The sequence below is a fragment of the Pocillopora damicornis genome, chromosome 1 (assembly GCF_964200805.1).
Source record: "Pocillopora damicornis chromosome 1, jaPocDami1.2, whole genome shotgun sequence".
Lineage (NCBI taxonomy): Eukaryota > Metazoa > Cnidaria > Anthozoa > Scleractinia > Pocilloporidae > Pocillopora > Pocillopora damicornis.
The window spans coordinates 1,024,281-1,049,875 of NC_142670.1; the positions used below are offsets into that span (position 1 = coordinate 1,024,281).

At 38.1% G+C, this 25,595-nt stretch overlaps 1 protein-coding gene across 14 annotated transcripts in view; it reads right to left on the bottom strand.

Annotated features, from left to right (window-relative positions):
* The window catches only part of LOC113669423 (regulating synaptic membrane exocytosis protein 2), a 30,026-nt gene extending 4,910 nt beyond the window's left edge, over positions 1 to 25,116 (bottom strand). Inside the window, exons 1-19 of one of the 14 annotated variants that reach the window (XM_027185446.2) lie at positions 25,048 to 25,116; positions 24,877 to 24,945; positions 16,203 to 18,233; positions 14,026 to 14,256; positions 12,398 to 12,491; positions 12,040 to 12,165; positions 11,084 to 11,216; positions 10,596 to 10,864; positions 9,707 to 9,843; positions 9,172 to 9,302; positions 8,727 to 8,817; positions 8,197 to 8,268; positions 7,664 to 7,835; positions 7,375 to 7,554; positions 6,653 to 6,946; positions 5,568 to 5,849; positions 4,954 to 5,022; positions 3,683 to 3,847; positions 2,829 to 2,973 (exon numbers count right to left, since the gene is read on the bottom strand). In XM_027185446.2, the coding sequence (XP_027041247.2) occupies positions 2,829 to 2,973; positions 3,683 to 3,847; positions 4,954 to 5,022; positions 5,568 to 5,849; positions 6,653 to 6,946; positions 7,375 to 7,554; positions 7,664 to 7,835; positions 8,197 to 8,268; positions 8,727 to 8,817; positions 9,172 to 9,302; positions 9,707 to 9,843; positions 10,596 to 10,864; positions 11,084 to 11,216; positions 12,040 to 12,165; positions 12,398 to 12,491; positions 14,026 to 14,256; positions 16,203 to 18,233; positions 24,877 to 24,945; positions 25,048 to 25,101 (4,745 nt within the window). In that variant the 5' untranslated portion in view covers positions 25,102 to 25,116. Of the gene's footprint in view, positions 1 to 2,828; positions 3,040 to 3,682; positions 3,848 to 4,953; positions 5,023 to 5,567; positions 5,850 to 6,652; positions 6,947 to 7,374; positions 7,555 to 7,663; positions 7,836 to 8,196; positions 8,269 to 8,726; positions 8,818 to 9,171; positions 9,303 to 9,706; positions 9,844 to 10,595; positions 10,865 to 11,083; positions 11,217 to 12,039; positions 12,166 to 12,397; positions 12,492 to 14,025; positions 14,257 to 14,393; positions 14,460 to 16,202; positions 18,234 to 24,876; positions 24,946 to 25,047 lie in introns of those variants that run through there. The other 13 variants (XM_027185444.2, XM_089207031.1, XM_027185449.2 and 10 more) reach the window with 13 other exon arrangements.
* Between the last annotated feature and the right edge of the window lie 479 nt (positions 25,117 to 25,595).

Genomic DNA, 25,595 nt, shown 5'->3' on the forward strand with positions numbered 1-25,595 from the left:
TTTTGGCGTTCGCCGGTTAATAGGTGTGGTCTACCTTCGCTCTGATTTTTAAAACTTTGTCTGTCTTGGTAAAATCCACTACGAGTGTTCCTTATTTGTTTATGCAAAAGTCTGAAATTTTACGTCGTGGCTGGCAAAGAGCGAAAATTTAGGACCGTCAATGAATTAACGTTCACTAATTTAGACACTCGAGAGTAATTCCTTAAAGGCTGCGATTGCAACCGAGCGGTGCTGAAATACACGGCATAAATACACAAAACATCATCCTGCAAATATTAGAGAAAATGTTTTGGCTACAGTGACTACTGAACAGAGTGAACTCACCTTTCTCTATTTGCTCTAACAGCCTGACCAACCACCTCAAAAAATTTCGTCATTTCAGCCTGAAATTCTCCCACAATAACGACTTACCGCTGTGTTATGTCACTTAAACGCATCTTAGGGTTGTCGCGCAATGAGAATCAGTGATAATGTCATGTTACAAAAATGAATTGTCACTCTAGCCGTGAACAAGCCGTTAAGATGGTTAAAAGGCGATAACTAATAAATAAATCATTAACACGATAATATATGCATTATTTACATATACAATCCATTGTGTATTAATTATTCATATGCCAGAAATGCCTTAGATAGATCAAACCTGGGATTTAAAAAGGAAATGCATTTACTCGAGTATCAGTTAGTGATGACCTTCGTGGCAGAAAGTATTACATTTTATCTGCTCCACGCAAGGCAGCATAGGAAAAAATATCACAATTAAGCGAAGAACATAAATAAGCAATGGCTAGCGACTCAGTATTGCATTAAAACCTACTTCAAAACTCTCTGTGAAGTGAAGTGAAGTGAAGCCGCCTTATTGCCGCGCTTCATTTGCGTATATTTCTTAAAATCTTGGTATTATTTCCACTGAGAATTTGCTAACTTTAAGACCTATTTCGTTTGTTTACTTAAATCTTGACAGAAAAGCACCAAAATAGCATTTGCAAGCAAATAAACAGGCTGACTCACTCTATCTTTGATTACTAAAGCAATAAGAAAAAGGAAAAAAAGGAAAAATCAAGGCAAATTATCTGCAAATAAAATTTAAAAAGTATCACAGTGCAACTGAGAACAGAAATGAGCACGATTGACTTCACGAGTAACTCCTTTTTTTTTTAAAAGAGAAATTGAGTAAAATTCTCAAAAATTACACGCAAAATTCGAGAAAGGATCAATAATAAAACAAATTACGTGAAGTACCTCACAGGAGCCCACAAATGTGTTGCAACCGTTTGAAAAACTCGCTCGATCGAAGACATGAGTTAACACGACTCGCTTCCTCCAAGCAGAAAACTAAATGGTTTTCAAAGTAATATTTAGCAAGCGTCTGTGAAGAACAGACTGATCAATTGAAAATTTCTAAAATAAAACAGCTGGCAATCGTACCAAACAAACCACCAATACTGTAACAATTAATTTGAATATTTCAATTTTCCAAGGAGTAACTATAGACACCACAATGTCCAACTGGTATTTGAAACTCACCTTTTCAATCAATCATTTCACTCCGACCGCCATCGAGCGCTAAATTTCTTTGAGATTTTTCTCTCAGTTAGTGTTTGCAAAAATTGGTCTTAGAGTTGCTTTGCGCCCTTCAAGCAAAAGCTCGTTAAAAGTGCGTTTTTTTATTATTTTCAACTAAAGGCTTCGCTACCTTGAAGGGCCAGCTAAATTTGAAGAGCGCGTTGAATAATCCTTTCACAATAAACCCGCTTACAAATGAATTTTAATATGTTTTTTGGGTTTGCAGAATGGGCGTTAATCATCTCACACAATCCTGGTCAACGTTTGGAAATGTTTCTGTAAAATTCTGCGATTTTTAACCGAAAAAAAGTACACTTACAGTTGTAATTTCAGAATTGAAACACCGAAATATGAAAAAACCCATTAAAAAGTCCTTAATCAGTACTGTTTTCAAGTTCAACACTGTTTTCAATAAAAACTACGAAACTGTTTTCAATCAACAGCTTTCACTTGGTTGTGAATTCAATCAACTATATTAAAAAACGCTTTCAAGTAATGAAATTAAACCTGGAACATAACAGATTTGTGGTGCCTTTGATCCAACTTATCCAGAAAAAAACAAAGCTCTACAACCCAACAAAAAGAAATTGAAAACTTTTCCGACAAAAACTACACCTCACGGGCCCTCCAGAAATTTCAGCAGTACTCATTGTAAGAGGTTGATCCAGTTTTTAAGCTTACAATGAAACAGCTATTCCGTATGCTTTCATTATGGACATTTTTTATAACGCTAAAGAAAAAGTTGTTGATTTGGTTTTTGTAATTACCGGCGTTTTTCATGATAGCCTTCAAATAAAAACAAATAATGACCAATTGGAAGCACACAGTTGAATATGCGGGCTTCTTTTTACACCAAATCAATTTCGTCCACTTCAGGTGTTAAGTGAAAACCATGCACTCACAAATTGTACCTTGATTTTCTCATCCGTTATTTATTACTACCGTAAAGAGCTGACGAGTTTAAAATTTAATGAAAAAGAAATTATATCACCTGATAAAGCGAGTGATAAACGAGACTGAAAAACAACATAGCCAAAAAAATGGGATTTCCTTCTTTTAAGAAAAAAATTATCACACAGATTTTCAAGTTTGACCTATCTTATGGAAATCAGTAAGAATTTTAAGAAAGATATAAAATATTTATAGCGTGCGTGGGAGAGAGAAAAACCTGTGTCCGTCTTAAGTTAAAAAAAGATATAACTAGGCTAAAATCACGAAAATGGCACAACCCGAGCCTGCAGACATAAGTCAGTGGCACTTACCTACTCTCGACACTAGTAACCGAGCCTGGTATACTGTTCAAGCTTCCGCTCCTGTCACTTGCTATAGATGACGACCGACTGCTCCTCCCACTTCCGCCGAAGCTCTCGCTACGTCCCGTCCCGCGGGATGGCTTGATGTAACCGCCTGTAGGGAAGACATGAAGATTATTTAGACTGCCGGAACGAGCTTCTTCACGAGCCAGCAGTTTGCCTGTGGAGGAGAGGAGTGAGGAAAAACTTGTCAGTATGTTTACATTACAAAGTGGTACAAGGATACAAAGAAATATTATTACGCCAAAAGCAAGGAAGGAAAAGTCAAAGTATAGAAGACTGAACTCACCTTTAACTCAGCAAGAACGGTTAGTGTTAGCATTTGAAGCAAAAAGAAGATTGTTTGATCAATATCTCTGCAGATACATATAGGCAGAAATAGAGAGACGAGCTAAGAGAAAAGTGACTGAACCCCCTCAAAGCTGACCGTGGCATATTTACACTGAGAAGTTTTCACTGCCAAACTTTTCCCTAGCAGCTTATGTGGGAAAATATGACGAGTCTTCCTTCCCAAAGTCCTCTTATCCTCTATCAAGTCATTTTTGAACAAGGAGGCTTGTTCAGAAAAAACTTGCTAGGGACGAAATATGCTGGAGTAGGTGGCTTGCGAAGTACTCTGAATTGAGACATTTTGGAGGTTTCATGGTAATTCCACACATGTGAATTAAATCTAGCAAGCGTCGTTGGTAAGGTTTCGTGCTGTAGTATTGGCAAAAAATTTCTCGACAAATGCGTTCATGTACTGATTAGGCATAGCATGACAAAAGACAAACTGAGAATTTTTCGCTTTAACGGAAACTCACCGTTTGGGAGCCCGCGATCTTTATCGTGTAAGCTTGAGCTGCTCTGACTTCTGCCATGACCGAGAGGGACTGGACTTGGGATTGGAAATGGACTTCTAGGCCTCTCGCCTTCCGAATCAAGGTTTGGCAAGTTGCTTAAACTGTTGCGGCGCCGCCTTCCGTCTTCTGTCGACAAGAACGAATGAAAATATGTAGAAAGCTAGCTTCCTCTCGCCAACAGCACGCGTGTTTTCAGGGGAGCGCGTGAGAAGAAGGAAACACGCATGTAGAGCGAGCACATTTGTTCTCACGCGCGTGTCGAAGTAAGACGTACGTGGAGGGAAAGGTCGTTGTCCTCATTCGATAATTTTTTTTTTCTTTTTCTACTGAAACTCAGATACTCATCGATATACAGAGCATAACGATTTTCATCATCTGAAAATGTAAGCGAAGTAGGACCATTGGATGCAAAGTGGTACTTTTTGATAGCGGATGTTTAGCAGGTGAGGAAAAACAACGAAAAAAAATGAACGTCGGCATTGAAAATCAACTGTGAAAGGTAGGTGGGGCTACCACATGTATAATATCTAGATTCTTGTCAGCATCATGATTCGTTTAAGTTCACGTTTAAGGTTAGGAATTCTCCACGTTTAACATTTACTTTATCCCAGAAACGTAGTTGATCAAAATAGGAAATAGCTTGCGACCACGCCCTCATTATTAGCGCCGCAGAACGCGCCTTTTCCCGCTCGCGAGAAGATTTGAGTTGAGTCGCAGAGAGGTTTCCGGGGGTCTGGCACTAAAAATTCCAGTGCCAGACCCCGTGCAGACTTCTCACCGCTTTGCTCAAAGCCTCATACTTTCCAACGAGCGTAGAAACGCACGTGCCGAAGCGCTGATAATGAGTGCATGCTCGTAAGCTAAAAAGAGCAAAGTTGAGTTTATAGTACAGGGACCGGTAGTTCGAAAGGTGGATACCGCTGTCCACTGGATAAATCTTTATCCAGTTGATAGCGCAGTATTTCTTGTTAACACTTATCCGCTGGATAGTGTTATTTGCTTTTTGAACGACTGGTCGAGTGCTTATGCCCTGGTAAGGGCGACGGACTCCCCGTTCTGGCCATGGGCCTCGGAGACTGGACCCAGAATTTTCATGTGTGACCAGGCCTGGTTAACAAGTTTATATTGCTATTTCATTGCTTAACGTGTAAGCAAAGTTAAGATGACAAACAATGTCAATGGTTTAGAATTGTTTTATGTTTGATGTTTGAGTGATTAATGAATGAACTCACGGGGTCGTCTGTGACTTTCATACGGTACTCCATGGTCATGCGGTGGCATATCAGGTGAATACATGCGGTCTACAATAGCAATATAGCATGATTAGAATTTACAACAGGTGGTCTCCTGTTCGAGCACTAGAAAGCAAAAGTTACCACTGAAAATTTAGATCTCTGTTATTTTTCCCTTATTTCTAAACATAACACATTAAAAAAATGAAACTTAGCAATACACTTTCAGATTATCAAAGAATTTTATCTACAACCGTCTGAGTGGCAATGGCTTGCAAAATTTAAACAAACTGATGATGGATGTTTAACGTCTCTTACGTTCCTCTTTTAAGGGATCTCCCTAAACACTTTTGGTGAAACTTAAACACAATTTGACTCTTTGGAGTTTATTTTCAATTTTTTTTTCTTTCGTATGTAATTGTCGTTATATTGAGTTGAGAAGTATACGAATCAAGTCAAAGCTGCTTAAATTCGCATTAGAATTTACTTAATTAACTAATTAATAAATTAATTATAATTTTTAATACTATGAGTCATTCACTTCACTAAACTTAATGATATTAATTTATATTAATTTATTCGCGAGATTTAAGTATTACATCAGCGAATGTTACCTTGAGGAGTGTGTGGCCCCTGATGATGCGGGGGCATCCCCAAAGAATGCTTATGCCCTGGTAAGGGCGACGGACTCCCCGTTCGGGCCATGGGCCTCGGAGACTGGCGCCCAGGTCGCGGGGACATGCCCGGATCAAACATTCCCTCGTTTTGCGCATACACGGCGTCTGGGGCCTGGCCATATCCCATCCGGCCTTTAGCGCCGCCAACGACTAGTTTAGCCCTAGCAGGGTCGACATCTTTTAATTTCTGTTTAACAGCTCTGGCCCGCTCTTCCTCGTCTGTGGTTAAAACGGCTTTATCTCAGAAATTACATTTGCTTTAACTTATTAGTTGTGATTATTGGGAAAGTTAACCAGTTGTTTTAAGACTTAAGTTTATGCATTTCTCTCTTAAAGAGGGCTTGGTTATAACAATTTTTGAACGAACTTGTGTTGAAAGTATGACATAAGACTCGAGTCAACTGTTGTTAAGAGTATACGCCAAACTCGTTTTCTCTTATCGGTCAACAGTAACATGTATATTTCAACACCATCTCCTGACAACCGAGGTTATGTGTAGTTTGTTGCAAGCCTAAATGTCTTATCAATTGCTGCGGACGGCAAGCATTACAACCAAAACATTCGTGGTTACTTCATGCAAACTTTTCTTAAAGGTACTCAGAGTAGGAATAGTGCTGTATATAGTTTTTCAAGGCAAAATTTCAAGAAAAATTTTTATCCAATACGAGGTTGAATCACGGAGTGACAGCATAAATTGTTGTGTGGTCGTCCGCTTGCGGGAAATCCAGGAAAGAACAGCTCTCAGTGACAGTGGAAGACGTTTCGAAAACCTAACAATGACCTCGCTCCGGCTGTCAAAACTTTAGTAAAGTTAACTGCCACCGAGAACAGTCTCCTTCAGAGCCACCCGCGCTTGGTCGATCCCAACAGAGTCAGACCGTGTTCAATTACAGTTTCCACAAATAATCTTAAAACTTTTACATATTTATCTTTTAAGGTCAAAGTGCAATGTAGTGTAGCGTAGATATCTGTGCTGTGGAAAAGTGAGTGATGCTTGCTGTGGTGTTTTTCAGTCAGCTTACCCATAGGTTCGCGTCCTGGCGGCAATTGAGGCAACATGCGGGACTTTTTAGCCCCGGGGCCTCCGCTAGGGGACATTCTACCAGGGGAATACGTTCCGGGGGAAATATAACCATGTATACTCGGGGACATGCGATCATCGTGAAAGCGACCAGGTCCATGTTGGTGAGGCATTGGTCTAGTCTGTTGCGCCGGCATTCTGTTGGGGTCAGCGGCATAATGGGGGTAGCTAGAACCTGGCTGAGGAGACTGGGACGGATGATTTGGTGACGTATGGTATGGCTTGGCAGTGTACGCTTCAAGTGAAGTTTATACGAAGATTAGAACATGCAGGAAAACGTTAGGAAACCGCGGACCTTCCTTGCGTTACTTTTGAAGAAACAATTGGTGCTCTTTCTTTTAAATCGACATACTGCAGTGGTTGATGAACAATCGGACAGTTTACAGCTTATAAAATTATGGTTAGGTTCGTTTAATTAATTGTGGTACAAAGAGAGAGTTTAATTCAACTTCAGAAAAACGACTTACGTTAATGGCTTGAGTCTGATGGTTTAAAAAATTACTTTTTTAGTTTCTTACTCAAAAAGTTTACTTTCCCAACAAATCTGATCCTGTCCTGGAGAATTCTAAATCATGTTCGTGTTTCGAGCAGTCGAGTCACGATTAACAGTGGGCAGTGCTGCGTTGATTATACGTAAATTACGCGCTTAAATCTTTGTCCTACCTTGCACCATCTGTTGTTGGACGAACGGAGGTCTGGGACTGTCTCGGTGATGATCAATCAACTGTTGCTTCAGCAGGTCATTCTCGGGTGACTGAAACGGAGGCTGGGAACTAGTTACCGGTCCATTTGGAGTATATCTCGACTCTTCCTCGTAATCGCTTCCATAACCGGTCGGACCAACTGAGGGAGAGAAAAAGAAAATGATTAGTACCGCAGCACATGACAAAAATACGAAAAGAGCTTTCCATATATCTGCGCAATTGTTTGGCCTGCGCTTATTATGTCATACCTTGATCGCTTACTGGCTCCCCAGCTCCTCTCGCTCCTTTAAATCTGAATGAGTTATGAGGAGACTGGTTAGGAGTGGGCGGCACCAAAGGATCATTGTCGTCTTCGTGGTTCTTGAGTGGGTACCAGTACCCGTTACCATCGAGGTTTGCCTCAGCCATGCTCAAAACAACCTGTGTCGAGATTGACAGACATGAACATGAGGTAATTTATGATTTGAGTTTAGAGCACTTTGTTGAATTTAACAACGATATGATATTAAAGGATCCTCGCAGCTAAGAACACTACTGAAACGAGTAGTTGTAAATAGGACCTGAAAAAAATTCAGGCCCGTACGGGATTTGAACCCATGACCTCTGCGATACCGGTGCAGCGCTCTACCAATTGAGCTAACAAGCCAACTGGGAGCTGGTTTAACAACGATATGTCGTTTAACAACGATATGTTTCAGCAAACGAGGACTATAAATTGGACAGACACGAAACACATTTTACTGCTGAGAGAGCAATTAATAATCAAAATACTATCTCATACCTCGCCAATAAACTCGCTTGAACCAACTTTATCATAATCCCATACGGTCACTTCGAGAGCACGGCCACTGAACTGCAAAGAGAAAAAATAATAATTTCCGTCTAAAATAACCCTTTAAGAAAATGTCTTAGAGAACATCGAACACCCTAAAAGATCTTTGAGGCGTTGAGCTACAGAATCAGTTAACCCTTCAAGCCCTTGAAGTGACTGGTAGCTAACTTCTCCTTACAGTATCACATATTGAGCTCATGAGAATTAAGGAAACAATCACCAACTTAAAAACTTCTTGATTGTTAAACAAATTCTCTTTGTCGGTACTATAAGAAATGTATGGGGAAAGTATGGAGAAGATGCAAACTGATGTCAGGGTAGAAAGGGTTTAAGAATCTCAACTATCTTACAAGAGTAGTTTAGTATAATCAAATGAGTTGATAACGTAAATTGGCCACCGTAAAGAGTTCAAAACTTAAAACAGAACTGGAAAAATTGTTATATGTTTTCCACATGACAACAATTGATGGGGAATTTACCTTCTGTGGCCGGCACGGATAAACAAACGTCTGATTCCATTTGGGATTGAAAGATTTCATCGCTGTCTTTGTTCGTCTTTTGCTCTGCATGCTGCAAAGTGTATACATATACTATTACTGATGAAATTTGCTGAAAGATATCTCATCAATTTCTCATCAACAGCCTTCATTATTAGCAATTCTGCACGAGCGTTTTTTCGCCTTCGGGAAAGTACGAGGTATTCAGTAACGAGAGTCGGCGAGAATTCTGCAAGGGGTTTAGCACTATTAATGCCAAATCCTTTGGCAAATCTCTCCCTGGCTCGACTAAATTATTCCCGGCGACGAAGAAACGCACGTCTTGCAGCGCTAGTAATTTATAAGAAGCTGCCAGAGGCTCCGTCAGTGGCCTGGGCGCAATTCGTAAAAGGTGCATGACAGAATATGACAGCATATGACAGCATACCTCTTATCAGGAAGAAAGTAAATCCTAATATAAGGGTTAGGTGGTGTGGTGGTCTCTTTAGGAGCCAGGCCTTCAGCTCCCACAACTGTCACGTTCAAGTTTGCAGCATCTTCGTCATAGAACAGTTTCAACTAAAAACAAAAGAATGCAGCGTTATATTCAAAAAGTATGGTTGGGAAAAACCTTCGAGAAAGATGCAGACTTGAGTAGGGTTACATAGGCTTTCTCCACGGAAAGTCTTAAGTTTTCCTTTTTCCCCCTACTTTTGTTTCATTTTCCAGATGTCTTAGAACGTTTCCCGGGCATATCTTTTGCATATTCTGCAAGACAGCGGTTGTTTCTCAAGTTTTCCGCAAAAAAGGAATTTGTGCGGGAAATTGGCGCGAGGCCCTTGGCGCCCTTGATCCCCTTGCGCATGCTCAACGTTTGACCGCTGTGTTTCACTAGACACGGTTTTCCTGACTCGCATCCGCACTAAACAAAAATAGGCCTGCGCTCTTCACAACGACTCCTAAAGCCACGGAACCACACGTACCTGTAGACGACCTGTAACTCTTGCTCCTTTTCCTTGTCCTTGTCCTTGTCCTTGTCCTTGTCCGGTACTAGTTTGTTTCACAGACTTGTTGGATTTTTCATCCGGTAAAGGACCGCCACCAAAGAAAAAATCGTCATCTATAAAAAAAGCGAGACAAAATTGTGCGAAATTTTCTCCAAACATCGACGAAAAAAAAAACTAGGTGGATCCTGTTATCAACAGTAAGCATGATCAACAGCTGAAGACTATAAAATAAGGTTTCTCAATAGTGAAAAAGTGCATATCTGCTCATGCACGAGTTTGTACCCGCCTCATCTTGGCGGGAAAAGTTTTAATGGGATCTCGTTACTGAATAATCAATTTTGTTTTCTACAAAAAAGCCGACAAGGTTTCTTAAAGTTAGAGAATTCTTTTGTTTTTCCAACCAGAAAGTGCTTCATTGTTTTCGATAAAAACAAATACATAAAATGACTGATCCTTTCAACCCCAAGATCTCGAGTCATTCTCCTTACTGTCTGCCATACAATTATTAAGACGTTAGTGCGGAGAATTTGGTATTCGTCACCAATCCTCAAATTGATATTTTTCTTCATTCTCATCACTTATCTGGTTGATACTGTATTCATATTGTAAGGAGAAATTCTGTCTTGGTCACTCATGGAAGTTAAACACAAGTTACACATTTTTTATTCATTTCACGAAGCAGTTGCAGTGAAATCTCGTATCCAATGTTGAATTCATGTTAGAGTCTCACCGACTCGATTTTCAGAGAAGTAGAAATATAACCAGATTTGAGATTAGTCAAGACTTTACTTGGTAGTTAGATTCACAAAATGAAAAAATTTAACAGGAAAAGACAAGGCGAGGAAAGAATAACAATGTTTCAAACCTGCTGGGGGCTCGTACGAAGACGACTGACTTCTACCAGTTGACATAAGCCCATTCTCCCTTTGTGTTGGTATTACTGTGGTCTCTTCCCTTCTGCTGTCCGGTGGCTTTCTGTCCTGTTGAAGTGACATTGGAGCTGCAGATGGGGACATCCGGTCCCTTTTTACGGGGGACTCTCTGGTAGGGACCTGCTTGGGAGATTCCCTCTTTTGTTCTTGTCCCCGTGGTGACTTGTCGGGTGACTGGGAGGTCCTAGCTGGAAATTTACTCCTAGGGGAAAAAATTTCAAGAAAATCCTACCATTTATGAGTCTTCTCAAAAACTCCTTCCCCTCCCAACCAAAAATCATATTTTTATGTAGGGAGGGGAAGGATTTCGTGTTCTTTCAGAATAAAAAATCCCTCCCTGATCATTTTCCCCATTCTCACTACCGTTTTCCCTGATTATGAAATAACTAGGTAATGAGAATTGTGTGTATTGATCACTCACTTATCTCTACACACGATGAGGTGAAGTTCGTTGCTATCTTGATTGTCCTCCATGGATGAGTTGATAATTTCAACTACTTCCTCAAACGTGCAGTCCACCAAAGACTGTTCATTCCAATCCTGAATTTCATCACCTGTGTAAGACACCACCTTTAGTTAATAGCAAGGAGCTGGCTACCAGATAGAAAATGCTAACCAGAGAAAACACCAGTTATCGATAGTTTATGAGCATTTCGCGTCGAAAACCGACAGAACGACGAAAGAGGCAAATAGAAGACAGAAAGACAAACAAAAACTGTGGTGCTGCGTCGATGGGAGAGTATAACAGGGTAATATATTATTACCGACAGAGTTGATAACTTAAATCGGCCATTGTAAAGAGTTTAAAAATTGACGTTTCGAGCGTTAGCCCTACGCCATTCCCTCTGCTGAAGAGCTAACGCTCGAAACGTCAGTTTTTCAACTCTTTACGGTGGCCAATTTACGTTGCGAACTCAGTTAATAACACTAAATCACCCAGACAGACAGACAGAAAGACAGACAGACAGCCTAACATAAATACTGAAAGACAGGCAAACAGACAGACTGCCAGACAGACAGGCAGATTGACTGTCTCACATACTACCAGACAGACGGACTGCCGGAAAAAAATGGACAGACAGACTGCAAGACAGATTGGCAGGGGGGAAAGAAAGGATAACAGACACATAGATATAACAGACAGAGGCAGGTAGACATTTAAACTAACAGACCAACAGATTGATAAACAGAGACAACACGGAAAAAGAATTGTCTGCTTGTCCATCAATTTGTCTATGTCTCTGACAATAAGTCAATTGATTGATCAGTCAGTCCGTGGTCCACAAGACTAATTTCCCTGACATTTGTTCACTTTTTCCATCAGTCTGAATTTCTCTCTTCCAGTCTACCACATAGCAAAAGAACTCAAGTCATTACCAATTTGAAGCTTGGCTTGTCTCTCAGCTGGACCTCCCTTTCGTATCTCAGTGATAAAAGCTCCCAGTTTCCCATCATCTGTCATCTTTCCACCAATCACCTTAAGCCCATATGCACTGTACGGATCTGAAACACCCATCACCCAACATCAGTACGCATATTCTCTATAAGGCTCTCTATACATTTCGTGAGACGCTAACAAGGAGAATTTGTTCAACAATCAAGAGCTTCTTTAGTGGGTGATCATTCACTTCATTCTTGTTACCCTAATATGTGATTCTGGGTTGACACTGTTGGGAGAAATTAGATGCTAGTAACTTCGAGGGATAAAAGGTTGATAATAATAAATTCACGTTACCAGTTGATGAGCCCTTGTATTTTGGGTCTATTGTCAGCAGCACTTCGCCTAAACACTTGTTGTCTTCATCAGGAGCAGACCACTTAACAAAGGTCTGAAAATGAAAACGGAGAGGACGTCAAATTGATTCTGCTGCAAAAACAGGACTAAAATCTTTCCCACAAGGGTAAAATTAATCTCATGAAGCTGACTTATCTCCATTACCAGCCATTGTTCAGGAAGTGAGCCTATACTCTTAGTTCCTTTTCTAGAGGATCAAAGACCGATGAAAGAAGATGTTGGAAATGGAGCCTAGAGGCTGATCTTCCAAGAAACTACTTAATTAGGTTAACTATACTGGCTTTTTCCTGCCCAAGATTATACCCAGAGTTCTATGGCATGGAGTCACAAGGATTATTGAAACTTCTTCTAGCAAAGGTGTATGTATACAAAAAGCTGAAAGACTGGTCAAGCTAGCAATAAAGACATATGGCTAAACTGGCTGGAAGTTATCCCAGTTTCTGTGGCATGAAGTGACCTGAAGCACTAATCAGGCTTGTCTGATAGTTCACTAGCACTCATATATACTCCTGGGTGGAGAGGAGCACTGTGAGAGTTGAGAGTCTTGCCCATGTCTTGCCCAAGAACACAACTTAATGATCCAGCCAGGACTTGAACCCAGGCTTCTCAACCCAGAGTACAGTGCACTGACCAACAGTCCCTCACTGGGAAGAGTTATAGCAATATCTAATATTACATTTGAACTTCACAACAAAATCTGCTAATATTTCTCTTTTATTTTGGTTTTTCTCTGTCACTGTTTCCCTTTGTGGATGTGACAAATGTACTTATTAATGAAGCTCACATCAGACTTATCTGCACAAAGCACATCACAGCACTTTCTGCTTACATGTATAAAAAGATATATTTAAAGGCAACCAATTGTAAAACTGCCATGCATGTAGATAACAGACAATTTTTATAAAAAGATGTCAAATATTCATCAAGCAATTTTTCATTCAACAATCATATGAATTCAAAACTTTTTTGTACTGGACTCAACTCAGTGAAAAAACAAAGGAAGCTCAAAAAGGATTCTGATGGGCCACAAATCATTTTATCAAACTAATCCAATTTACCAAAGGAAACCACATGATGGAATTCCTTGCTGTGGAAACCATGTTGTTCAATAATTAGAACTGCAGAAAAATTGAAAACTTAAGTCACAATCATGGCAAGTGAATTTATTGGTCAAGGACATGATGTTACCTCACTGTTTCATTTTTCTGTTTTTTTCATATCTAGTTATTTATTTTTTGCACGATGTACTGCAAAGTGCAGGGCTTTACCCTCATCATGACAGCCTGGGAGAGAATTTTACTCCACCTCATGCATTACAGAGCTTACTGCCTATAGTAGAGGTAATGAACACATACACTGTACAAAGAGAACAAGCTTCATCAGTTTTATTCCTCATTTGTAGGAATAAAAATGATGAAAACTTCTAAGATGCACATGTACTTGTAACTACACTCCCTGTCAAGCTGATCAGCTAAGAAAAAGATTTTGTGAATTAATCACACATCAGTAGGAGAATAAATTAAATAAAATTCTAATAATTGCCAGAAGCAGATAATTCAACATCAAACCTGCAAGGGGTCTGTGTTGGTCTCAACAGCAGGAATGATTTCAGATTTCTTGACAGAGCTGACAAGGTTACTGACAACAGCAGAAGGTGTCATGGACACAGAAGGAGAAGAAGAAGAAGAGGTGGCAGTAGAGGGAGTAGATTTCTTAATAGAAAGAGCACTGACAAATCTGTCTCCCAAAGACTCTCGATCCTGTATTGAAGGTGGCTCATCTTTAAAGAACAAGTTACTCTGTGGGGAACCAAACAAACAAAAGTCAGCTCAAAGCTTCAAGATCCTCTCAAAAACACTAAAATTTGCATGCTGTATCAGCCACAAAAGAAATTACTGTACATTCAACAAACAATTATTTAAGAGATTATTCCTACCAGAAACATTCTGAAAGAGGATGGAATTAAATCTAATAAACACTGAAATCAGAGCCATCCAACAGAAGTCTGCTGCATTGAAGGTCATAAATAATTCATACTTTCACGTTTTTGAATGTTAATTTGAAGAATAACTTAATTACATGCATTGATAATCTTTTTTTATCATAATCCAGAAAGCTGATCTTGAAAGAATGCCACAGAAAATAAAATATTTATCACAGCAAAGTGATTTAATTTCTTCAAAATTTGCAAACAATTTAGGGGTCAAAATTGAATGAGAAAAATCCTTCAGCTAATGCTTTTCTTGGGTAAAATTTTATCTTCAAAACCAGTGCATATTTCTTAAGTGAGGCTCCATAGCTTTCAACAAAAAATAAAACAATTTTGTCTTCTGAAATCAAATTTAAATGTTGTTTGATATGAGAGATACAAGAGTTATTTGCAGAATATCATTTATTAACTCTTGTATTTCATCACAAATAAAATATCTCTGGTTTGGGAAAAATTATTTTTAGTGAAATATAAATTAAGAATAAGGATTTGGCCTAAATTGCTTCTTGAAAGATAAATATTAATGTAAATTTATCGAGAGAGTGTACATTTGTGTACAAAGGAATAAAAACAAGTATAGGTGGCAAGCACAGGATTTGCTTCTCAAAAGTAAATGATATTTTTATAATAAATGGTAAGAAAATTTTGATACAGAAACATACAAATAAACTGTTGTAATAAATATAGAAATGGATGTAAAATGAGTGTGGACAGGGATTTACTTGAGATGGTAGAAAAACTTTGTATCATGATGACAAATTCTAACCTCACACCAAAAATACTATGAAATAATAACTACAAGATTTTAGAGGATGACGCAAGAAAGCTTTCTAAAAATCAAAGTAACACAAACATTGGTAGATAAACTGCAACTTCTTTATCATGAATTTGATTTTAAGTCAGAGGGTCAGATCCATAATGTATATCTCTGGGTCTAATTTCTATGATGTTTCATAACTTTCCCACAGAGAAAAAAAAACAGAACTCCAAATTCTTGTGAAAATATATGTTTAGGAAAGTGACCAATAAAGTATTTTTCACTTCCTTCTCCTCAATTGGAGGTGAAATGAAAGCAAAAAGTAACAGCTTGAACTCTTGTTGAATGTCACATTTGTTGTGATTATGTTAACTTAACTTTGCAGCCTGCCAAATACAATGAAGAAAACCATTGTACACAGAACATCTGCACAACATATTATTATCAAAGACTTAATGAAACTTTGCTATTGTGTCAACTCTGACAAAAGTTATTTCATATAGAGTAACCTTCAAAAAGCTTGCTTGTTTGATTGCTGGGTTATACTGCCCAAATATTTGGTGCTACACTACAACAAGAATTTCTAGAAAAGTCCCAAATTCTTGCTCACTATTGCTAAATAAGATCCTATGAGCCATTGCCCTGATGCATTGTGCTAATTACAACTGACGTGGCCGATAGTTCAAGAGTCATTTAGAACACAACACTAAAAATAAGCGAAGTGACATGAGTGGACCACTGTATAGTTTAGTTATTGAGGATAGTACACAGGACTATGGCAAATTTCTGTGGCAGATATTTTGATTGTTCAAGCATCCTAAGGAAGAGTTGAAGCATTTTCTTTGCTCTAAAAAAAGGCTAATTAGAGTAAAATTCCAATTCAGCTTTTTAGAAATTTGCTGTGGTGGTAAATCTGTTTTGAACAACAACTTCACCATCAAAACAAAGCAAGTCTGATTGGAGCTCTTCAAAATTTTTAAGTATGTCAGGAAGCTTACCTTGTCTCTTGTCTCATCAAGTGACATGCTCCTTGGTGGGCTTCTTCTGCCATCAGGCTCCTCATCAAATGATCTGACACCATCTCGATATCCAGGTCTATCTGTTCGTTTGGGTGACTGCCCCAGCATGCCGTGCTGATTAGAATCACCAGCAACAGGTCTCAGCTCCACTCTCTCCTGCCTGTTGGAGAGGGCAGGTCCCACCCTTCCATTCATCATGGAGCTATCATGTATCTGGCTGTTTCTACTGTCAGACTTTTGTTGCGCACCTTGACCATGCTGATCTGGAAACCTGTGAGGTACAACATTCTGCGCCTCAGGACTATATCCATTTCTAGAATCAGGCAAATGTTGCCTTCCTGACTGATCTAACACTGGACCTTTATCAACAGAGCTAGCCCTTGGCTTTCCTTGTTCCATGGGATGACCTGGTTGTGCAGGTCCATACTGCCCTCTAGAGGGGTCCAAAGGAGAGCCCTGTGGTTGATTTCCATAGGGCCCTCTTGGTTGCTGTTCTAATCTTGGCTCCTGTGGAGATGGTCCCATTCGCCCCCTTGTTTGGTCAGGCATACCATCTACTTTGCCCCTTCCTTGTTCTGGATATGGACCTTGCTGGGGTGCCCCTACATGGTTTCTAGGAGTACCTAGCCTAGGTGAGCTCATCGGACCTCTCATTGGATCAGGTCCCATTAAAGGAGAGCCAGTCGGGCCTTTAGGATGTTGATCCAGAGGAGGTCCTTGCCTTAGTGACCCTGACTGCATTTTTGCTGGATCAGGGCCCAAATTTAGGCGTGGTGAGCCTAACTGGCCTGGATGCTGAGGCTGGCCACCCTGTTGACCAGCTGGCATTCCATGACGTGGTTGCCCACCAACAATCATCCTAGGCCCCATCTGAGTCACTCCTGGTGGTGCACCTGCTCTTGGACTATGCTGGGGTCCCATGCGGTCACCAGGTCTTGGGCTACCTTGCACTGGGTGAGGGCCTCCTACATGATTTGGAGGGAAACTTCCTGGCTGTCTTGGCCTATTGTCCATTGATGGATGCCCAACAGCTGGTCCTCCTGGCCTTGGACCTAGATGGTTGCCAGGTTGGGAGCCAGGTGGAACCCCTCTTCCATGACCAGGTTTCCCATCAACCTGTCCTGGAAAGGGAACTCCAGGTTGGCTTCCAGGGGGTGCTGCTCTGCCATAACCACCTGCAGCTTGTTGTTGGGGTGCTGGAAATCTTGGCTGCTGATGAGGCCCTCTCATTCCAAAACCAGGTCTAGGTTGATTTGGAGCAACAGCTCCCCTGGGACCCTGCTGCTGAGAAGCTGGCAGAGCTCCTCGTGCAGCAGGAGAGGTTCCTGGATGTCCCACTGGAGTAAAGCTTGAATTCTGTTGCTGAGGGGGAAAGTTGGGGTGCATTCCTGGTTGAGATACTGGACCATGCATTCCTCTACCGTGAGGTCCCCCTGGGGGAACACCAGGTCTGACACCTGGTCCCTGGGGTTGTTGAGGTTGTCCTGATCTAATTCCTTGAGCTTGACCAGGCACTGCCAGTCCTCTTCCTGCTCCTTGATTCATGGGGCCGGCCCTTTGCATGTTTGGTATTCCACCAGCAGCACGGCCATGAGGAGCATGATCTAACTCTTCATGTCCCTTGAATTTTACAACTTTTCGTCGTACTTTATTTTCATCTGGTCTGTACAACTCATCATCACTTAAGTAAGCAGGGCTCCCAGGGGGTGTCTCATGCAGTGAATCCACCTCCTCATCAGAAACTGATGGCCTGCGAAACCGATTTCGTTCACCATCCTTCCCTTTTGTCCTTCTCCCACTACCCCTTCCAGAATCAGATCTGTGTAAGGAACCTTGTCGCCTCATAGCTCGTTTATCTTCTTCTGTTGGAATTGCTCTAAACTCACTTAATTTTAAGTCTGAGTCATTGCTTGGTTTAGTTTCATTGGCAGTTATTGCAGGTCCAAACCAATTACCAGTTTTAGTGAGCATCTCCTGCTTCTTCTGGCACACAAGACACACCCATGACACCTGAAATCAAAGAGTATGTGCCTCAGTCTCATTTCAAAGAACACTTTCACTGTCTTACTACATAACCCTCTACCCTTTCGTAAATTCTACCTTGGTATTATTCTACCAGTTCTTTTAATTCCAAAGGGTGCTTAATTGCAGCCCTTTTTTGCAGGATTCCTCTCTCTAGCAGATTTCTAAACTAATGGAGTAACACCAATTACACCAGATACTTCCTCATGTACCAATCCCAATAAGAGAGAGGAGTGGGGCTGCAATAAACAGTTTTAACCCAGTTAGCTTTACTTTCTATCTGGCCTAGCCTTATTTATCTGACTAGCCAGACTTCATGAATCAAATGGCACCAGTAAGACTCAAGAACTCTATCACACTAACACCTCTTTCAGTTAATCCATGAAATAAATTCAACTTACCTTCTCACAGTTGAATTTTTTCTACTTTATAATTTTTAAAATTTGTATAAAATCCTGAACATCTTACCATAAAGTATGTGAACTCCATTTACAACCCAGTTTAAAGGTATTTCAATAAATCAATCATTGAATGGTGATTTCATTCAAGCTTGGGTGACAAAATAATATTTGTCCCTTTCTAACTTTTAAAAAAATTCAAATGTTCATTTAAAATCTGAGCCAAAGCAAAAGTTAGTAGAAAAAGTTAATTGTGAATGACATCAAAATTAAATGAAATGGCTTAAAAAAACGTGCATGTCAATAGTATAATTCATTTAACTATAATGAGCTATATTAGACTTTAGTAAAACCTAGTAATTTACATTAATTATCAAGTTTGATTTATCATTTACTGCATTTTGAAAAAAAAGATATCTTACATAACGTAACCAAATTTTATCAGAAAAAATGTTGGATTACATTTTTAAATTGTTTAATTTATCATTTATATTATGCCAATTATTTCAATTTATTGTACATTTTATTAAGTGTTTGATCTAAATATGAGTGGTTTTATCTTTTAGGTAACTGTATGCTTATCCAATGCCTGTTTTAATTTATTTTAATTTTAATTCATACTAATTATTCCACTTTATACAGATCATATATTACCACAATAAAGACTAACTATCAACCAGTAACTAATTACTATTATAATATAAATTATGCAAATAAGCAAACATTTTTTAATCAACTCCTTTATAATTATTTAGTCATTTACAAAATGTTACATTTTTCAATTTTAAACAATTTTGAGCAGATGACATTCGTTACAGTTTACTAAAATAATCATCACCATTAGTTCTAATCATAAGAAGAGAAATTAAGGGAAAAACATGTTTGGCAACAAGTTCACATGACAAAGTCTTGCCACATGTAGTCTGAAAAAAAGTCACTGCAGCCTTGGGTGGAGACAAGTCACCCCAACACTACTACTCCTGTGTTTAGGCAAATTTTGTGGAAATCTTTGTAGCTGTCAGTAACAGAATTTTGTTGCGTGGAGCTGATCCCAAATTCAAACCAATGTGATTGCAGCATAAAAAAGTTATTTAGGAAACTTCTTCACGTTAAGAAAGACAAACTGTTGCTGCAAACTGTTACTACATTATGTCATTGTGATTCCATCCCTTGTGTTCCTTGGTCTTAGATTTGTCTGTTGTATGCAACATTAACCTGTCATTTCATATCTCATGCCTTACTGTTCTTTATTATGCTAATTTAATGTTATTTACCCATTCATCAATTTATTTTTAAGAATGAAGTATCAGGTGAAATTCTTTAACAGGTACCTCTTCTCTCCAAAAATTAAAGATCATGTCAAGAAAAAGCCTGAATGTCATTACAAAACCAGCAGCTACCTGTGGTTCTGTATTCAAGTTTTTTGGAGGTATTAGTAATACTTCAGTGTCAGGTTAAAACCTAATAAAGGAGTCCTATAACTTAGTGTCCTCCTCTTAAGGGAGTAAAGTGTAAAATTTCCTGTCAATAGTAACTTTTATTGCTGCCTAAAATTGTATGGAATTGTTGAAAATTCAACTAGTAAAAGGATTGCCCTGGAGGATTGACATTTTCATTAGCTGTTGTTCTTAAAATAAAAGAGAAAACTGTCCCATTGACTAACATGTAGCTGTGTGGAAAATGAAAGGAAATAGCTGATAATAAATCTCAGATCTCAGTTAGAAACAATAAAACACTTGGGGGGAGGGTGATGATTGATGATTTTAAACTCAGCATCAATATTAATGAGCTCAACAATTCTCTATAAATTTACTTAATATCTGTAAACTAATTGATGACAGAAACACTTGGAAAGTTACACTGCAGCATCTCATTGAAACAAAAGGAACATTGACCTAACAAAGCTTCAATTCCAAGATGTAGTTATAAAATTTATAGAGATTGTGGATAAACTTTTTGGTTGAAATTTTTTATGAATTATGCATAACTTCTGTCACAATCTCAGTGAGCAAAATACAATAATTCAATTGCTACATCAGAAGGAATTCTCAAACCAAAGCTTGTCAAACTAATTTTTGCATTATTCTGTGCGATCATGAAACAATATTTTTATTAAATCCAACTTTGCAGAGAAGAATAAAGATCTATGAGTCAGTTCAATCCTGGGATTAGGCTGTAAAGTACATAAAAACACACACCAAAGCTTAGGAAAAGTAGATGAAATAATGAAGAAACTGTGTTTTGGAAGAGTCAAATTATGAAGCAGATAAATTAACATGTATGTTGTTTTTGTAAGTGTTATTAACATACCCATCTCTGAAATCTCTCAGTCCTGGTATGGAGAAGCCAGCAATCATTGTGGTTTAAATTTGATTACACACTCCATATAAGCCCTTGAACAGAGTAATCTTAGTAGTCAAGAGGATATTAACATTTGAAAATGCATAGCATTCAGGCCCCCAACAGAGGTTCAGGTGGATTGGATCATACAGAAATGTCAAACATTCCTTTCTTTAAATTCACAACAAGAAGATTTCACATTCACACAGCATGTAAAATTTACAATAAAATATTGTAGCCTAGCATGAACTGTAGAACATGCTTACTAAAAATCTCTTCACAGATGCCTCATTATTACAAGTTCCCATAAGTTCTTGTTCAGTGCAGCAATTTTCAAATATATTGAAGTTTTGCACTTTCATGCAGCTTTGACAAACACAACAAGAATACTTTCTGCACAAGATCACTTTCACTGCTTCTCCTGACATTTTATGTAACATTCAGGAAAATTACTGAAGTTGAAGCAAAGAGCTGTTTTGAGCATTGAACACCACCATCATATTACAAGAAAACACATTTCTAACAAATTTAGATCTTTTTTTTACAACAGCCTTGCTCCACATTTGGTCATTAACCCTTTCACTGAGATCTGATAGTTAATTCTCCCCTCTAGCTGCTACCTATTTCCTTGTAAATCAGTTATGAGAATTTAGTGTTAGATCAAGACAACAACTTCTACCTAGTAAGTTAGAGTTTTCTCAATACCTGATTGCAGGATAATGTATGGATATGATAGGGAGAAGTTCCATGTTAATCAGTTGTGGCAATTAAAGTGTTAAAAACACTTTTACCACAAATTCTAAGGCCTAGAAGAAAGCCCTAGAGTAAGAACAGAAAAAGAGAGTACCTTGGAAAGGTTGTACTGAAAAGAACTTTAAATTAAACACCAAAAGACGGATATGAGGAAATAGATTTTACACTAGAAATTCTTTGCCGAAGCATTCAGATTGTACACTTTGTAATTTAACATATTTTTGCTGTCGAATAAAATCAGATTAAATTCTATGTTAAAGTAAAGAGGTTTGCCATTGCGCAAGGGCTTCTATAGCATATACATTGTATTAAATACAAACTGTGCATGAATCCAAATATGTTTTGAACTTGGGGATCTTGTCTTGACATAACACCTAATTCTTATAACTAAAATGCAAAAATGTATGATGGTCAATGACAAGAATTTAAAGATAAATCAAGAGATGGAAAATGTTTCAAACAAATCAATATTTTTTCACAAGAGAGTCCAAATAAACCAACTTGAAGGGAAAACACTTTACAAGAAAACTTTTTGACTTGTAAAAAAGTGTTCCACTGCCATCTGTGTAACACTGACACAAAGTAAACATTTTATACTCTAGACAATGAAAACCATTAATGGTTGCTTTTCCAGACAAAGCAATTTGAATAATGCATTCCCTAATTAGTGCACACTAAAGTGCAAAGGGAAACAATAATAATTACAATTTTTCACTGAAATTCTAAAGGTGTCACATGCCTTTATATTGTAAATTACATTGAGACTAACTTGCAAACCTATCTATTCATAAGAAATCTGTTCCATTAGTAGGCTTTGGTGCAAAGCTTTTCAAAGTAGACTTTGGTGCAAAGCTTTTCAAAGTAGGCTTTGGTGCAGGTTTACATTTCTGTGGTATTTACAATTGCTCAAAACTAAATCACTTTTAGTCTGCCTCTTTCAATTGTCTAAAACAACAATTTCTTGGAAGGTTTTTTTAAATCCACTTGGTCTTAGTTTCCAAACGAAAAATGCCAAAATATCCTTGAACCCAAAACACATAGTATCTTCATCAGACAAAAACAATTTATGGTGTTTTTCTAGGTAAGTTCAGTAGAACCTCCCCCATTTCCCCATGTGCTTCTTATGTACACAAAAGTCACTAAGATACTCAGTAACATTGTTTTTTAAAACATTTTGTAAGTGATGAATAAACTTGAACAAGTTTTCTGCTAAAAGTAAATTTCACAAATTGCAAAAATATAAAAAAAAACTATCGAAAGCTGTTTTTGCCACAAAACCTTTAAAATTTAGGGTATAAATTCAAGAAATTGTTACTGATGAGTAAATAATTGATGACATAGAAACACTAGCTTGCATACATCAAGTCACAGGCAGCAATCAGCAAAAAAAAAGTTACCAAGTGAGTAGTCAGCAATTATTGACAATCCCCTAATTCATTTAAAAACAGAAATATCTATTTCAATGCTCTCACCAATCCTTTACAAAGCAAATAAACAAGTGCTGATTAAAAAGCTGCATGGATGCTCTAGTTAACACATATTTACATATAGATTACAGGATTTCTATTCTCATGCTAATTTCATAACACAAAAATAAACACTCCTGCACTGAGTTTACTCACAGGGTGCCAAAGGCAATTAACAGTCTTTAAATGGCTCCCACAGTGAACTGCTCAGTAAATAATGAAAAATGAAACTTATTGACTATTCACCTCTAGACAAACTGATGCAGGTCTAGAAAAAAATGAAGCTTCCTTCTGGATCTTAATTATACACACACACATACACACAACAGAATCCTGATTATCTTACATTTAGTTCAATTTAATTATTTTTTATAATACAAAAGTTTAAGTTTATGGTTATATTTATGCTTTAATATCCAAACTCTTACAATACTGTCAAACAAGAACAGATGTATGCTATTCATGAGGATTCATGACATTTTCACATTTACACAAACTGACATGTATTGAATATTTTAAACATTTTAATATTTAAGGGGGTTTACCATGTTCAGCTTAAGAGTCTTTATTTAATAACCATCAATTCACTGTCATGTGTATAGACTGAAGTTTAAGGTCCACAACAAAAGAGTTTTAATTTAGCTGACAGATGCAGTTACTGTGACAAAAGGGATTGTTAGGATCTGATGGAAGGTCATGTGCAGCACCAATATAAGCAGTAATGCGTCAATAGGGTGGTTGAAATTAAAGGAAAAATATGAAAAAGGCAGGTGCACACCAAAGTGGCATCAGTTCCAAAGAAGTTAAAGCGTGTTTTTCAACAAAACATATATGGCTCCATGATAATTTAATTTGAGAGCAATTACATTTTTTTTCTTTGGCATGATAATAAAAGAATTTATGAAGAATTTCAAAAGGGCAGTTTCAGAGAGCTACAGGACAGACTTGCAAGACAGAAGAGAATGTACAAAAGGACTTCAAGTCTGGGAAAAATTTATATAAAAAGTGGGGGAAGGAGTTGGAAGAAGTAACATTTCATAGAGACTTGCCAAAAAAAATTGTGCATCATAGGCAAGCTTCACAAAAGAAAAAACCATCACAATTTCAGTTTAACAAGAATCAAGTGGTACAAAGCATTTCAAAGGAGATCATGGCTTGCAATTACAAAGTTTGAGTTAAGTACTCTGGGCATTAGATTGAATACAGACTAGAAAGATAACAGAATGAAAAAAAAGGTAGCAGAGCAAGCTGAAATGTGGGGGTGGGAATGGGGTGGCTGAGACACCAAACTGAGAAAACAACCCAACTCAAATTATTTTCCAATATGTCCTTTGCACAGCTCAGTAGGAACAATGCACATCTGATCAATTGTGACAAAAGCCCAACAGGACAGTAATTGATTTGTGACAATGTGTAGGAAAGGAGTGTTTTTGGCAATTAGTCCTACATGAAGTCACCACGAAAAGATTTGTCACAATATTACAAGATTGAATTTTTTTCAGTGCCATTTTCAAGCAGACTGGTGATATTTTCTACGCAAAAATGTGTGAGGGTGTCAGAGGGGAGGGGGGGCACAACCCATAGATTATCCTTCAGAGCAACTCCATGACCTACGGATAAAGATCAAAGACCATCAAGACAAGAGACTGACAAAAGTATAGAGTGTTTACAGACCTCAGGACCCAGAGCAAGAGTCTTGAAGTCTTGTATCAAGTTCGTAAAAAGAGACAGGCCCTGTCCTTGCTGCAAGAAAGTTGAACAAGTTAATACACATTTTACAAACTAGGATCTGTGCAAATCGGAAGAAAGAGACACACAAGAGCCTAAAGGCTGAGTTGTACTAACAATAATGTCGGAAAGGCCAGAGACCTTTGGCTGAAAGAAAACAAACACAGACATCAAGGCAATTCAACATGCATGGTGGAAAGTAATATTATTCCAGGAATATATTAAGAGTTATTTCAAATTTACCATTATAAGTAAATAGACATATATGCTTAAAGTAAATTACTTTACGTGGATTTTTAAATTATTGTTTGCCAAAGTGAGTATTTTGTGAGACAATTGTTATTTCTTACCTGAAGTTCATAAAATTTATTACATGTAGTAATTTTCCTCATATACAGTACAACTGTGTGATATTTTAATATCAAAGTCCTGAGAAAATTGTTAGTTCACAGCAAAATTGTTCATAAAAAAACAAATTGTTAATATTTCTAACACTTGATGTACGTGTACATCTGTAACATAAAAACTGTCCGCCAAATAACCATGGTACAGTGTATATTAAACATTCAAGTTAATAGCAATTGTAATGTTAGAGGTAAGTTGAATTATCATCTAATATTATTAATAATATTAAGATTAATATCACCTGACTCAAATATTGATCA